Genomic DNA, 17021 nt, shown 5'->3' with positions numbered 1-17021 from the left:
GCGACCCACAATTCCGGCTTCCCACTGACGCTGGCTCATGAAAAGCTTCTCGATCCGACCAACAGTCATCAAACCCTGTTGTAACACGTGCACAAACGTAAAACACACGTCATGGTGACACATTGTGGTGTTACGGGACACCACCACCTGACACCTCCTGGACTTTTTAGGATCCTATTGCAGGCTATCTTTACTTAAAGGTTCATATCAAGTAGCAATCCAAACACCTGACTGTGGATTTTGGACCTGATACACATGAATGATGCCAGCAGCATGATGCCATATTAAAGGTATTCACAAAGACCTTTTTTTTTTTACAATTAGGCACAGAACGTGTAGTGTTCCTACCAAAGATTATGCAGATATGTCATAAAATATTCCATCCTAAGGGGGACTTGAAAAACTCAGTCGCAAATTTGACCCATCTAGTTCGGTTCCTCTAGAGCTGAGACGTCATTGAAGAAACACATCACTTTCGACCACATTAACACAACAGAGGAGGCAGCTCCGAAACAGACGGCGAATAGATAGATAGATAGTTTATTCATCCCCACAGGGAAATTCACATTTCCAGCAGCATCCCTGCGCTGAAGAACAAAACAATAATAAAGCAAAAAGACTACAATACACAAATACCCAATGTGACATGTTAATACCCAATGTAGCGTGTTATATAGAGTATCTAGATAGTGCTACACAGAATACACACTGCAATAAAAATACGGTAATGTGCAATGTGGGGTGTGTGGTTTAATGACGGCCTTCACTCCGCCGGGTGGAGTTAAAGAGCCTCATGGCATGAGGAAGAAAAGATCTCCTCAGTCTGTCCGTGGTAAAAGACTGTGACAGCAATCTGTCGCTGAAGCTGCTTTTCTGTCTGGAGATAATGCTGTGTAGTGGATGTGATGACCAGCTATTGCATACAGTTCATTTCTGCATGGAGAAATTGAAACTTTGCCCACCCTGTCACTGCGGGGCTGGTGACTATTTTGTTTGAGCTGCATGCATCCACCTCCAAATGCTATGTAAGTTTAGGTACCACTGTTAAGCTTGCGTACCTTTTTTGCCTTTACCTCCTTATTGGCAGGCGATTGTGGCTTTACGTTTGTGTTTTTTCGCCGTGTGTGTCACGGCTGGGGTAATATTGTCCGGCTAGCTCCTTGTTGGCGTTGGTTCTGCACACTCGGATATTTCACCAGTTCCAATGGTTTACTCCCGGCCGGGTTTGCGTGTGTCGTTGTAGCTGTATTTCGTTGTTAGTTCCTGGCTAGCCCTGCTTCGACCTGTGTTTTTTTGGCCAGTATCACATTTTTCCGGCAAGGCAGAGGCGGCCTTTCATTGAAGGTCCCTGATTAGCCCTTGTTAGCTGCAGAGTGTGTTGTTAGCCGGCTAGCCTGTCGTGTCAATTAGTTTATTCCCAGTAGGGTATGCGTTTGTCACTGTAGCCATTGTAAGGTGGACTTCCCCAAGAAAGTGTGTATCTCTAAACCAGATGATATCATGTTTCTGTTTCAAATATCGGTACCTCCCAAAGGGGCGTTTCTTTCTTTCTCTGTCTTTGTTCTATCTAAATAAATGTAGTTTGGTCGGGAGGGTCCCCCTTAGAGTTTAGGAGCACGGCCAAGGAGAAGGCCCGGCCCTTCCTCTCCAACTGCAGATGTAAAATAAGACAAATAGCCTGGTTTATATTTTCAGCGAGCATCCAACTTTTAAAATAGCTCTCCCCACAACATGTAAGAGATCGACTTAGATGCCACAGCCATAATTAGTTGTTGGTTCCCAGTTAGCCTGGCTTCTCACTGCATTTTTAGGATCGGCCAGACTCGTATTTACACCAAGGCTGCGGGTGCCCTTGATCGATCTGTCCCGGTTAGCCCCCAGTTGCGCTCAAGGTTCCTTTGTTTTTTTGCTAGTTAGCTCCTTTTTGGCTGCCCGCCCTTTGTCGTACTATTACTTCCGACAACGCCATGGCACTCTACAAAAAACTAACAAAACTTCGCTTGAAACACATGTTACCTCTTTCAAAACGTAAACCATTATGGTAAGTGGCCTGAGAGGGTGCCATTGTTTCTAACATGATGCTACAGCTCAGGAAGTCAAAGAAGAGACAGGCTGTCTTCAAAATGCATTACCAAGGGTAATGATTGGATGAATCTCCAAACAGAAGAGCAGCTTCAGCGACAGACTGCTGTCACAGTCTTGTTCCACGGACAGACTGAGGAGATAATTTCCTCCTCATGCCATGAGGCTCTTTAACTCCAACCAGGGGAGTACAAGCCCACATTAAACCCCACCCCCACATTTGCAAATTACCCTATTTTTATTACAGTGTGTATTTTCCGTAGCACTATTTAAATACTCTATAGCAAACCGTTATAGTGGATATTTTTGTATTCTGTATCTTTATTTTATTTTTCAACACAAGAATACTGCTGGAAGTGTGACTTTCCCTACGGGGATGAATATATCTATCTATCTAAATTGTATGAAAATAAAACCTGTACTATTTAGGAACACCTTGAAAAGAAAAAAATGTAAAAGTTGAATGTTCTTTATAAGGAAAATTTTCAGCTAAAAACCCACCTCTGAAATCTTCTGCAATTGGTCTTGAGAAAGGAAAAATAGAAAACGATCTATCTGACTGAGTGTAGTCTGGTTCCAGTTCTCCACATCAGGGCTAAGCAAAACAAAAACAACCACAAAAAGTAATTTTTTCAGTACAAGGTTAATCATTCTGATTGAAATCCTGTAAATACGGTTTAAAAAAAGACTAACTCTCAACATGATTCAATGTTTTGTGTCATACCCAAAAATCTCAGGTTCCAGCATCATCTGGGCCACGATTTCCATTTTTGTGCTGCTGTAACACAGAGTCCGGAGGAAATCTAGATTGTCTCTGAAGAATGCGCGATCCAGCTGGATCAGAATTTCGTCCGAAACAAACGTGGCCAAAATGTCTAGAGAGCGAAATTCCTCCTCAGTATATGCTTCTGTGTACATGCCCTACAGACATATTAAAACCAGAAATATATCATGAGTTTTAAGAGCAAGAGATTACATTTCATTTGAAATGAATCTGCATGGAGATGTTCTGACCAGCCTTTCCACCATCTTGTCCACAAGAAGCAGCTTTTCTCTTTTGGACATCATGAGAAACAGAACGGGGTCCTCAATAATCATTCTACGCAGTGTGTCCATCATATCTAAAGAGAATTTTTTAATGTTGCTCACCCTGCAGACAAAAACATAATTCAACTTTTCTGTTTGTTTTTGATCCATCGGTGAATCCATTCATTTGATTTTAGGTAGGGTCATGGTAAATTTAGTATATCCCATCTGATTTTGACAAAAGAGCCAGACAATTCACAACACACAGCATGATTCAGAGAGATAACAGAGCAGGTGCATTTAAACTGAGACTCAATGACACTCAAGTGCACTCTGCCATTGTTAGTCATCAGAAGTCATCAGGGAACCTCTGCAGTCATTTGGTTGAGCTGAGAGAACAGGTGGCCAATATTTTTACAACATCTACTTTTCAGTTTTTTCGTTCTGAATATAATATAAAATGTTAACGTTTGAAGCTAGGCACTTTAAGTGATACATTTATTCTAATTGCTTCTGTTTTTAATATTGGATATCTGCAAAGGGGATTGCATAGAATACCAGAATTGGCCGTTATTTTGACTATTATGCACCGTTTACATTGTTGTCACTATTGGCCATTAATGTTGCTGATTTTTACAAACTATAGGGTGAATATGCTTGGTGTAACCTAGAATATTTATTCATAGAATGGGCTCAGGGGAGGAATTTGAATTTTTGCATGTTGGTGATTCTTTCCTGTTCTCCTTATGAGTTCAAAATTCAATGAAGTCTTCTTTTCTTAATTTGAGTGTCTACTAAACTATAAACCTATCAGCATACCTGTTAACCTCCACAGCTCTATGCCCTTACAGACTGTCGTATATTCTCTTCCAAAATACAAAATATTCTTACACAATATTTTTTTTTTCAAATGTGTTTATTTATGTAGTTTAACAAGTTATATTGTACATGTGTTTCGTTCTATCATATATATATATATATATATATATATATATATATATATATATATATATATATATTTTGTTTTTTTTTGCGAGATACTGAGTTGCTCGACATGAATGAGGTTTATTATAAAAAAAGTTCAAAAATGAAGTAGCTTGGACGTTCACTGTAGAAGGAAAAAAAGCATGCAAATATAATAAGGTAGAATAATACTTTTTCTCATTCAAATTATTAATTCATTTTCTGCATTAAACTATTGTTGGTAATATACTGATTAAAGGGATAACCACAAACCTGTCTTTTTTCATTTTCTCCTTTTATACTTCCTTTTTTTTCTTAGCTTCTTTATACAGCATAATAATTCGTAATATAATGCATCAAAGCAAGTGAGCCGTTTGAGAGCCGACTCTCTAATCAGTTGAGCCGAAAAAGCCGGTTCTCTAAAAAGAGACGGACTTCCTTTCACTACACAACTACCACATGAAATCCGAGGCGGCAGACGCATGCGTACAGTAGCATCAAACCGCTCGCTTCGTATGCAACAAAAAAAAAACGATACCGAGATAGAGGCTACCGCGGCGAACTCGTTTGACTTGATTGATTTCCCGTTTCGTGATAGTCGGTAACAGATATGACAGATATGCATCAGTAAGTAAACGTAAATTGCATATTGCGTCACCACTGTTCAAAAGTCAGGGCTTGTTTTAAAATGCTCCACACATGCGTAAATATAAACGAAAACATAAAAAATTGACACGTGGCCATATCTCAATAATTTGACCTGACTGAGCAAAGCCAATGTGATTTCTGGGTTCAGCACAACAGATTCTCCCTAAATCAGCTGAAACAAACACAGACAGCAAATACGTTGTTGACCTGTGTAATTAATGGGAAACTTATAATTGCTCTTCCCTAATTTATTAGATGACAATGTAGACGTAGTGTTAAGGGGTAGTTTAAGAGTTCCCACTTACGGCAAAGACAGGACGATCTCCACTCCTATGTCTTCGAGCAGTTCAGAGAAAAACTCAAATTGATAGAGTTCTTCAATCACACACTTTTTCTGTGTTAGGGAGAAAACAGTTATGTGAGTGTATGCAAAACTTCAGACTAATCAAATGAGTCAATGTTCTTAAACACTATAAAGCTACATTCTTACCAATGACGTGTGCAGAGGACGGGGTTGCTTCCTGAGGAGCTCCAGGATTTTTCGAACTGCTTCTGGCGAGGAATCGGCTCTAAAGAGCTGCTGCAAGGTTGGGCAGCTCAAGGCCTGTCCGAGCGTCCCGAGATTCCTTTAAAGATCAAAAACACAAATACTACATATGATTTGTGAGTCTGAAAAACATTAACATACTGGTGGATGAAAGACTGTAAGACAGAAACTCTGGTGCTATTCATTAGAGAGCATTTGAGTTGCACTCACGCTGTATTAAAGGTGTGTAAATGAATATAATTGGATTTTAAAACCTTTTTACTTACAGCATATCATTGATAAGGTCTGATCTTGTGTTCAGCTGGGTTTTCAATATTGCTTTTGCCTGGGAAAGAATATAAAAACAGCTTATGATGTCATGTAGTTGTGTTAATGAAGAAACGTACAAAGTTTCCATCATCACTCGCTGTGATAAAAAAAGGATGTTCCGATATTGAAACAAATTTTTGATCTTTTCGGTAGCAAAAGTGATATCTCCTCTGCTTAACAATTAATAATTCAGTATCAATTCTAGACATCATCTCTACGAATGGACAGGGTTGGGTAGGGTTACTTTAACTTGATTACTGTACTTTTGGATTACTCCAATACTAAATACGCTAATAAAAGACAAAAGAAACTAAATATGAATAAAATTACCGGTACTAAATTTTGTGCAGGCTTGGGGAGTAACGGAACACATGGAACGGCAAAAATGATGTTGGCAAGCTGTTTGGATTTATTTTCATTTAGTTTCTGTCGCATTTTAATTTAGTTTTGCCGGAGATCAAAGAGATCAAAGCCAGGAGAGAAAGCTTACCACGTGTTGTGAGTCATCATTTTATTCATATTTAGTTTCTTTTGTCTTTTATTAGCATATTTGGTATTGGAGTAATCCAAAAGTAATTGAAAGTAATCAAGTTAAAGTAACCCTACCCAACCCTGCGAATGGATCAAGGATCGAATGAATGAAGACAGATTTTAGGGAAAAATTTCAGCTTGTAACCTGCTGTGTGTTCCACGGTTTAGTCGAAACGCTGGAGATGTTGTTCATGAGAAGGCGAGCTCTGGGCAGGATACTAAGAAGCGGAGTGCAACAAAGCAATGGCTCGACATCGTCCAACCAGAAAATCACCTCTGGAAAACCCTGTTAAAATAAAATAATGTCATCTAACGCTGTGGACGGCAACCACCAGGCCTTGGACCGTTACCGGGCCCTGGGTAGTTTGGTACCGGGCTGCACAGAAAGAAAACATCAGTTCCACTTTTTTTGTACCTATACGTTTCAGACTGAACTTGAACCTGGTTTTTGAAAAGGTACGTTTGAATTCAAATTATTATGGTTCGCAAGTTATTTGCCAGGCGGTGCAACTGTCACGTTGGAAACAAAGATCCGCCCACCGAAAATACAGTAAAGGATGAAATGAAATGAGCTGCATTTATATAGCGCTTTTCAAGTCAATGACTTCCCAAAGCGCTTTACAGTGTGCTCCACATTTCCCAATAGTGGCCTTGTATTGCAGCCATGTAAGACGCTAACCTGCTTATTGGGGGTATTAGGGGTTCAGTGTCTTACCCAAGGACACTTCGACATGTAACACGGAGGAGCCGGGATTCGAACTGGGATCTCTTGATCCCAAGACGAGCGCTCTACCTACTGAGCTACTGCCGCCCCAATGAATCAAGCTATACCTTTGCGTTTATAGCCTAGCCATTAGGCGTGAAGAATGTTCGACTAAGTCATGCAAAACAAAATTGCCGCCAAGGAAAAATGGAGGATGCATGGATCCCTTAGTCAACCACAACGCACCAACAAGCTTTTAGTTCATTTGCTGAGTTGGTGTTTGTAGTTACTTGGCACGCGGATGGACGTGACGTTTTGCATTAAACGTTACGACAGTGACCATAGTGTGTTGCTATTAGCACGTCTGCATCACAGTTCAAGAGTCTCGGGTTCAATTCTAGCTACCTACGGAGTTTTAATGTTTTCCCCGTGCCCCCGGGCACTCCAGTTTCCTCTCACATTTTAAAAACATTGCTAGGAATGACAGTACCCATGCGACACGATAAACCAGGGACTTCAAACTCAGTTTGGCTCTGGAGCGGGATGCAAACTTTGTTCTCTAGAAACCCAATGGTGGGCTGTGAAGGCCTGTAAATCCTTCTCAGCTGACCTAAAAAATATCTGAATCATGTGACGCTTCCAGATATCTGTATTTCATATTTAGGCATTTAACCAATCACATTTCAGCCATCAGTTGTTGCTAGGCTCAGAAATCTACCTATCGCAAAAAAATCTGAAAGTTGCTGCCCATAAAATCAGTCTGAGTCTTGGGAAACAGCACCGGTTTCACAAACTATGACTGGTTAAGGCGGGGTAATCCACCAAAGCTATTGCGCGAGTTTAACTTGAAGAGACAAGCTGCGCAAGGTAAAAAAGTATATCCATCCATCCATCCATCCATTGTCTTCCGCTTATCCGAGGTCGGGTCGCGGGGGCAGCAGCGTTAAAAGGGAAGCCCAGACGTCCCTATCCCCAGCCACTTCCTCCAGCTCATCCGACGGGACCCCGAGGCGTTCCCAAGCCAGCCGAGAGACATAGTCTCTCCAACGTGTCCTGGGCCGCCCCCGGGGCCTCCTGCCGGTGGGACATGCCCGGAACACCTCCCGAGGGAGGCGTCCAGGAGGCATCCTTATTAGATGCCCGAGCCACCTCAACTGGCTCCTCTCAACGCGGAGGAGCAGTGGCTCTACTCCGAGTCCCTCCCGGATGACTGAGCTTCTCACCCTATCTCTAAGGGAGAACCCAGCCACCCTGCGGAGGAAACTCATTTCGGCCGCTTGTATCCGGGATCGAGTTCTTTCGGTCATGACCCAAAGTTCATGACCATAGGTGAGGGTAGGAACGTAGATGGACTGGTAGATCGAGAGCTTTGCCTTTCGGCTCAGCTCCCTCTTCACCACGACAGACCGGTACAGGGTCCGAATGACGGCAGACGCTGCACCGACCCGTCTGTCGATCTCCCGTTCCATCCTACCCTCACTCGTGAACAAGACCCCAAGATACTTGAACTCCTCCACTTGGGGCAAGACCTCCTCCCCGACACGGAGGGAGCATACCACCCTTTTCCGACTGAGAACCATGGCCTCGGACTTGGAGGTGCTGATCCCCATCCCGGCCGCTTCACACTCGGTTGCGAATCGCTCCAGCGAGAGCTGAAGATCACGGGCTGAGGAAGCCAACAGCACCACGTCATCTGCAAAAAGCAGTGACGCAATGCTGAGGCCCCCAAACCGGACTCCATCCCCGCCAAGGCTGCGCCTAGAAATTCTGTCCATAAAAGTTATGAACAGAATCGGTGACAAAGGGCAGCCCTGGCGGAGCCCAACCCTCACCGGGAACGAATCCGACTTATTGCCGGCAATGCGGACCAGACTCTGGCACCGGGCATACAGGGACCGCACAGCCCGGATAAGACTGTGCGGTACCCCATACTCCCGAAGCACCCCCCACAGGGCCTCCCGAGGAACACGGTCGAATGCCTTCTCCAAGTCCACAAAACACATGTAGACCGGACAGGCAAATTCCCATGCACCCTCAAAGACCCTGAAGAGTGTATAGAGCTGGTCCAGTGTTCCACGGCCAGGACGAAAACCACACTGTTCCTCCTGAATCCGAGATTCGACTTCCTGGCGGACCCTCCTCTCCAGTACCCCTGAATAGACCTTACCAGGGAGGCTGAGAAGTGTGATTCCCCTGTAGTTGGAACACACTCTCCGGTCCCCCTTCTTAAAGACGGGAACCACCACCCCAGTCTGCCAGTCCAGAGGCACTGTCCCCGATGTCCACGCGATGTTGCAGAGGCGCGTCAACCATGACACGCCCACAACATCCAGAGCCTTAATGAAGTCTGGGCGGATCTCATCGACCCCCGGGGCCCTGCCACCGAGGAGTTTTTTGACAACCTCGGTGACTTCAACCCCAGTGATACGAGAGCCCAACCCAGAGTCCTCAGGCTCTGCTTCCCCAGAGGAAGACGTGCCGGTGGAATTGAGGAGGTCTTCGAAGTACTCCGCCCACCGATTCACAACGTCCCGGGTCGAGGTCAGCAGCGCCCCATCGGCACTATACACAGTGTCGATGGCACACCGCTTCCTCCCCCTAAGACGTCGGATGGTGGACCAGAATTTCCTCGAAGCCGTTCGGAAGTCGGCTTCCATGGCCTCGCCAAACTCCTCCCATGCCCGAGTTTTTGCCTCGGCAACCGCCAAAGCCGCATTCCGCTTGGCCAGCCGATACCTGCCAGCTGCTTCCAGAGTCCCACAGGCCAGGAAGGCCCGATAAGACTCCTTCTTCAGCTTGACGGCATCCCTCACCGCCGGTGACCACCAACGGGTCTGAGGGTTGCCACCGCGGCAGGCACCGACTACCTTGCGGCCACAGCTCCGATCAGCCGCCTCGACAATGGAGGCGCGGAACATGGTCCACTCAATGTCCCCCGCCTCCCTCGGGACATGGGCGAAGTTCTGCCGGAGGTGTGAATTGAAACTTCTTCTGACAGGAGATTCTGCCAGCCGTTCCCAACAGACCCTCACAACACGCTTGGGTCTGCCGGGTCGGGCCGGCATCTTCCCCCACCATCGAAGCCAACTCACCACCAGGTGGTGATCAGTTGACAGCTCCGCCCCTCTCTTCACCCGAGTGTCCAGAACATGCGGCCGCAGGTCCGACGAAACGATGACAAAGTCGATCATCGAACTACGGCCTAGGGTGTCCTGGTGCCAAGTGCACATATGGACACCCTTATGTCTGAAAATGGTGTTCATTATGGACAGACCATGACGAGCACAGAAGTCCAATAACGAAACACCACTCGGGTTCAGGTCAGGGGGGCCGTTCTTCCCAATCACGCCCTTCCAGGTCTCACTGTCATTGCCCACGTGAGCGTTGAAGTCTCCCAGCAGTACGAGGGAGTCCCCAGGGGGCGCGCTCTCAAGCACACCCTCTAAGGACCCCAAGAAGGTTGGGTACTCCGAACTGCTATTTGGTGCATAAGCACAAACAACAGTCAGGACCCGTCCCCCCACCCGAAGGCGGAGGGAGGCTACCCTCTCGTCTACCGGGGTGAACCCCAACGTACAGGCGCCGAGCCGTGGAGCAATTAATATGCCCACACCGGCTCTGCGCCTCTCACCACGGGCAACTCCAGAGTGGAAGAGAGTCCAACCCCTCTCGAGAGGACTGGTACCAGAGCCCAAGCCGTGCGTAGAGGTGAGTCCGACTATATCTAGTCGGAATTTCTCAACCTCACGCACCAACTCGGGCTCCTTCCCTGCCAGAGAGGTAACGTTCCATGTCCCAAAAGCCAGTTTCTGTAGCCGGGGATCGTCGCGCCAAGGACCCCTCCCTTGGCTGCTACCCAGCTCTCTGCGCACCCGACCCCTTTGGCCCCTCCTACAGGTGGTGAGCCCATGTGCCCCCCCAGTGCATCAAATGGGTACGGTAGACTGCTTTTTTCTCATTTTTAACACAAAACAGCCGTCCTCGTCCATAGCCTTGTCACCTTATGCCTGGATTACTATAATTCCCTCCTCTACGGTTTACCTCAAAAGTCCCTCCATAAACTTCAGTTGGTCCATAACTCTGCTGCATGCATCATCACCAAAAACCCCTCTCTCCATCACATAACCCCTGTCCTTCAGCAACTCCACTGGCTTCCAATCTACCGTATCGTGTATGATTTAATAGCGAAAGGTTGGACAACTTTGAAGCGAGCATGCTTTTTTTTGGTCCACCACTTTCAGCCTAGAGGTAAGATATTAAGCTTGACCCTTATTAGTAGCCGACCCGATCCGAATTTCGGGCCGGGTCAGTACTTTGGGGTCGGGCTGAGCTTCTTATTCGCTGACTTTTTATTATCCCCCCGTCATTGTTCATTGTTTGTGTTAACAGTCTTGTTTAACTTGGATTTTGTCACAAAATACTTATTGTGTGACGTGTAAGGCGCAGGTGTCTTTGCGCCCTCCCTCCCAAGCGCACCGAGTTAAGCAGCCACAGCATCCGGCGCTGTCGGACCCTGAGAACCAGGTCCACGGCGGAGCTAGGGTCGATCAAAATCACCTCTCCCCTCACAAATAAAAAATAAGATTTTGTTCTTGAACGACACATCACTAATTCAGATTGGACTGAAGGCCCAAGTGTAAAAATTCATGACACGCCATTATAGAAACCACTACCATACCCATAGTTTGGTAGCGATGGCGTTGGCTTGAGGCGGATGGAGTCCCCTTGAGAGTTGCGCCATGTCAGGTAGCGATGACAGCAGCCTGTCAGAAGGCAACATCAGCAATGTCTCCGTCTTTACTCCGAGAGCGATGGAGCCGAGTTCACGCAGCCGGCCTGGAGCGCTCAGCTAGTCGAAGGGTAGACAGGTCAGGATAAACGTAACCCCGGCCATGATAAGAACTTGCATTTTGAGAAGGATAAACTTACTGACATAATGGATGAAAGCTTTTCCACGATGAGTGAGGCCTGCAATTAAAAAACATGAAGAATAGAGAGAACTGCACAAGGAGGGTACCAACAAGGTCGCAGAGATTTTGCTTGTGGTCAGCTGCCATTTTAGCCTTCAAGCAAAAACAACAATCGTATTCATTAGCAATATATAAATTTCAAAAGTGTATACACTCATCTGGTGTGCAGGCACAGTTCTAGGGTCTTGGGAACCTCTTGTGTGGGTTCAAATCCAGCTACCGGACTTCCTGTGCGGAGTTTGCATGTTCTCCCCGTGCTTGTGTGGACTGTGGGTTTCCTCCAGGCACTCCGGTTTCCACCCACATTCCGAAGACATGCATTTCAGGTGGATTGGCCGGTCCAAATTGTCCCTAGGTAGGATTGAGCGAGTTGTCTGTCCCCGTGTGCCCTGCGATTGGCTGGCAACCAGTTCAGGGTGTCCCCTGCCCACTGCCCGATGATTGCTGGGATGGGCTCCAGCACCCCCGCGACCCCTACTGAGGATAAGCGGTGCAGCTAATGAAATGAGATAATGAGATGAGATACACTCGTCTGTCGAGGACAAGAACTTTCAAATATAAAAATTGAATAAAAACGATTTTTAAATTAGCGAACGTGAAAATAAAATGCATGTTAAATACAACTCTAAAAATAAATAAATGTAACGGACTTCAGGGTTTGTTCACCTCTAGGTTCTTCAAGGATCTTGGAGAAACAAATAACCAAACGGTGAAATTGAAAAATAGAACTTGAGCGAAAACCTTTGATCATTTACAACACAGGTGTCAAACAGGCGGCCCGGGGGCCAGATCAGGCCCGCTAAGGGATTGAATCCGGCCCGCGAGAGACAACACTCAGAGAAGCGCAAGAGAAAAACAAGCAGCAGGTTGAAATATGTCAACTTGATGTTGCCAAAGACAGGTGCCTCGAACAAAGACTGTACTTGTATTTCTTTCTCTCTCTCTCTCAAACTCTCTCTCTCTTTCTCTCTTTCTTTTCCACCCCTTTTCTCCCTCTTTGTCTCTTTCACTCTGTGTCTCTCTTTTTCTCTTCCTTTGTTGCTCTTTGTTTCTTTCTCTCTGTCATTTTAACTTATTTTGCTCTAACTTCCTTTTTTCCTTTTCTCTTTCTCTCTACCTACCCTTCGGACTTTCTTTTCTCTTTTCTCTCCCTCTGTCTATTTCTCTTTGGATTTCTTTCCTCCTCTCCCTTTCTTTTCCCCCTCTCTCATGACTTTTTATTTCTTTTTTTTCTCACGCTCTCTCCCTCTCTCTCTTTTTCTTTCTTTCTTTGTCCCGCACTTTCTCCTTTTCCCACTCTCTTTCTCTTATTTTTTTATCTCTCTTTTTCTTTCTCTTTAATCTACTAGTCCGGCCCCCGACAAAATGTTTGTTCTATCGTGTGGCCCCCGAGTTCAAATGTGTTTGACACCCCTGATTTACAACTACACACAAACTATTTACAAAATATTGTGTAAAAAAAATTGAGTGATCCTTTCAGTAGAGTTACCTTAAAGTTAAAAATTCAGTTGGGGTCTAGTCACAGTCAAGGTCAAAGTCAGAGTCAGAATCAACGGAATTCCAGAAAAGAAAATGACCTCCCCAAGATCACAGGTGGTGAACGGTGGTAGGGTTCTATCCTCCAATTGGGTAGCTCACCATCAATGTTGACTTCAAGGGTTCCAAGGAAGATGACTGGAGCTCCCTGGTGTACCTTGTAGAACTGATGCTGCTCAGTTTTAGGGGGGGGTCAAAAACCTGACCAAGCTATGGGGTCTTTCCTGATTGTAAAGTAAATGTAAATGGTCTGCATTTTATATAGCGCTTTTCAAGTCAATGAAGACCCCCCCAAAGTGCTCTACAATGTACTTAACACTTTTCACTTTTCCACACTAACTGACCGATAGCAGCGTCAGCCATGCAAGGCAATTACCTGCTATTCGGGGCATTAGGGATTTAGTGTCTTGCCCAAGGACACTTCGACATGTAACACGGAGGATCCAGGAATCGAACCTGTGACCTATTGATCTCCAAAAGAGCGCTCTACCTCCTGAGCCAATGCCACCCCCAGTGCATCAAATGGGTACGGTAGACTGCTTTTTTCTCGTTTTTAACAAAACAGCCGTCCTCGTCCATAGCCTTGTCACCTTATGCCTGGATTACTATAATTCCCTCCTCTACGGTTTACCTCAAAAGTCCCTCCATAAACTTCAGTTGGTCCATAACTCTGCTGCATGCATCATCACCAAAAACCCCTCTCTCCATCACATAACCCCTGTCCTTCAGCAACTCCACTGGCTTCCAATCTACCATAGAATCAATTATAAAATCCTGCTCTACATCCACATGGGCATTCATAACCTTGCCCCTCCCTACCTTTCAGACCGCCTTCACATTACCACGCCATCCCGCACCCCCTCTGATCACCCTTCATCTCACTAAATCCCCTGCCTGCCTAAACCACATGGGGAGCAGAGCTTTCAGCCGCTCTGCCCCTCGGCTCTGGAACTCATTGCCACCTGACCTCTGAAATTCTGCAACCCTGTCCACCTTCAAATCCTGATTTAAAACTTACCTCTTCAGACTTGCCTTTTCCTAATCATCTGCCTCACATACCATCCCTTTTAACTACTGTGTTTTATTTGCTTTTTATTAATTGCTTGTTTTACTCTTGCTTTATTGTTGCATCCGACTATATGTACAGCGACCTTGGGTGTCCTGAAAGGTGCTTTGAAGTACAATGTATTATTGTGAATATTATTATGAATCTTTCACGGTGATTTGAGGAGAGTGATTGTGACATCTCCCTTAGTGGTATTAAGCGCAAGTAAGTTATCGCAAGCACAATTTCTGATCCCCAAAACAAAACTTCGGGTTTCCAAAATACAGTGGAACCTCGGTTTTCGAACGCCTCTCAGTTCGAACAAATCGGTTCTCGACCAAAAATTTCGAGAAATTCTTGCTTCGCTTTTCGTTCAGAAAAATCGGAGTTCGAACGCCGGTACGCTAGGGTGCGATGCTGAGCGGCGTACGGGTGTAGATCGTGTAGATTGCCCCCACCCCTCGTGAAGAACTGTTATGACGTGCGTGCGCACTTCTTTTCGCTTTCGCTTTTAATATCGGTGAACGGAGTGTTTTAGCCCCTAATTATGCCTCCGAAGAAGGTCAGTGCAAGCAGCGAAGTTGCTACAGGAGAAAAAAGAAGAGTAGTGCGTACAACTATTGCATTTAAGAAAGAAATAATAGCAAAAATGAAGAAGGTGTGCGAATTTCCCTTCTTTCGAGGGAATAGAGCATGGCTTCTGCAGACCACCACAAAGGTAAGAAATCCTATTCATAATTCTTTTCTTTATCCTTTAACCGCTCACCACTTTTTGTGGAGACCCAGGTGCTAAATGACGTGTAAACGACCTGATTTTTTTATTTTTACATGTTCATGTTAGCGTACAAAAGATTACGCTAACGCGAATGTACGATTAGCCTGGGTTAGCTTCATGTTTACGTTCATGGTAAACATTCAGGGTGTTGGAACGGATTAAAACGATTTTACATTACTTTTAATGGGAAAAACGATTTTCGGTGATCGAATAAATCGGTTTTCGAACAGGGTTCTGGAACGGATTGTGGTCGAGAACCGAGGTTCCACTGTAGTTATATTTCACTAAAACGCAAAATACTAAGAAAAATAGAATACAAATAAATAAAACACTTTTGTTAATCCCCTTTTTCCAGATGGGTTACATCAACGTAAATCAATAAAAAAAACACAATATATAAAGAATAATCAATCGATCTAATGACTCACAGATTTCTAGAGAGCAGAACCCAACACGCTAATATGAAAACATTTGAATTTTGGAATTACAATAATAAACGAAAACAAATTAAATCTCCCAATTCATTAATATTTAGTTTTTCTGCTCAACAATGCTTGAGAATCCCCAAAAATTAGGACGAGTAAGTCCTGTGTACATACAGGCCACAAAAGCATCTGTGAGGTTGAGACAAAGGAAAGGCTTTTGAAATAATCACTCCATGCATTGTGGAGGTAATGGTCATGTTCTCCCTTTAGTGTTCATTTCACCTCTGAACTCAAAGTGTTGACATTTGCCTGCCTGACAGCTGTTCCTTAGGCAGTCAAGCCTTACACCCCATCATCTCATTAGCTGCACCGCTTATTCTCACTAGGGTCGCGGGGGTGCTGGAGCCCATCCCAGCAATCATCGGGCAGTGGGCAGGGGACACTCTGAACTGGTTGCCAGCCAATCGCAGGGCACACGGGGACAGACAACTCGCTCGCTCATTCACACCTAGGGACAATTTGGACCGGCCAATCCACCTGAAATGCATGTCTTTGGAATGTGGGAGGAAAGCGGAGTGCCCGGAGTAAACCCACGCAAGCACGGGGAGAACATACAAACTCTGCACAGGAAGTCCGGTAGCTGGATTTAAACCCACACAGGAGGTTCCCAAGACCTTAGAACTGTGCCGCACACGCGCTAACCACTGCGCCGCCGGCCTTACACCCCAAATGTACCCCCATTCCGTTTTGGGGGGCGCTCAAGCATTTTTAAAACACTTCCTTGTTAAAAGACAGGATAAGCTGAAATATGATGAAACTCAAGGTAAAAAAAATAAAAAAGTGAGGCATAATCAAAATTTGAACAATGCAGCATTGAAAATACTTCCCCATCTTGAAATGGTTCAGTTCATTTGTTCCTAGCACCATTCCCTGCTCCTCTTTTGCTCGGCTAGTGTCACTTGCAGCATAGAGGCGGAGTCTGTGGAGGCTCCGGTGTATTAAGGTGAGAGTATTGTATGTTTTGTATGTGTATGTGTGTGTGCACTCTATTAGGAATAGATGAGTAAGAACTGGGCATGGTGTATTAATAGTTTTTCTGCTAAGCACAAAGTGTAATGTGGTGTTCAAAAATGGGAAGTGATACTCCTGAACAGTGTTGAATTATCCTAAATCAGTGAAATATATATTTCTTTTAACCAGCCCGGCACTCCGGGTGCTCAGCACCCCGAATCTCTGAACTTAAAATTGATCCCGATATAATTTATATACACTCCCTGTTCAAAAGTTTGGGGTAACTTAAAAATGTCCTTATAGTTGAAGTAAATTCCCTGGATTTGGTGGATTTGGTGCCAATGAAAAGTAGTTTCGTTTTATTGCTGTTCAGGAAATTGACGGTGAACCATGATTTTAATCCAGAAAGGTAAGAGTTGAGGTCAGGTGGTGGGAGTATCGAGTTTGGTT

At 45.0% G+C, this 17021-nt stretch overlaps 1 protein-coding gene across 1 annotated transcript in view; it reads right to left on the bottom strand.

Moving 5' to 3' along the window:
* Positions 1-17021, bottom strand: part of strc1 (stereocilin 1) — a 66949-nt gene that overhangs the window by 8867 nt on the left and 41061 nt on the right. The window contains exons 13-22 of the mRNA XM_088333172.1: positions 11739-11777; positions 11488-11658; positions 6252-6392; positions 5533-5591; positions 5210-5345; positions 5025-5113; positions 3097-3232; positions 2807-3003; positions 2584-2677; positions 1-75 (exon numbers count right to left, since the gene is read on the bottom strand). The exon at positions 1-75 is cut by the window's left edge and continues 97 nt beyond it. Of these exons, the coding sequence (XP_088189298.1) occupies positions 1-75; positions 2584-2677; positions 2807-3003; positions 3097-3232; positions 5025-5113; positions 5210-5345; positions 5533-5591; positions 6252-6392; positions 11488-11658; positions 11739-11777 (1137 nt within the window). The remainder of the gene's footprint in view (positions 76-2583; positions 2678-2806; positions 3004-3096; positions 3233-5024; positions 5114-5209; positions 5346-5532; positions 5592-6251; positions 6393-11487; positions 11659-11738; positions 11778-17021) is intronic.

Source organism: Urocampus carinirostris, chromosome 4, assembly GCF_059441175.1.
Source record: "Urocampus carinirostris isolate Australia breed hairy pipefish chromosome 4, RoL_Ucar_1.0, whole genome shotgun sequence".
In the NCBI taxonomy this organism is placed as follows: domain Eukaryota; kingdom Metazoa; phylum Chordata; class Actinopteri; order Syngnathiformes; family Syngnathidae; genus Urocampus; species Urocampus carinirostris.
This window is presented reverse-complemented; position numbering and strand designations above follow the sequence as displayed.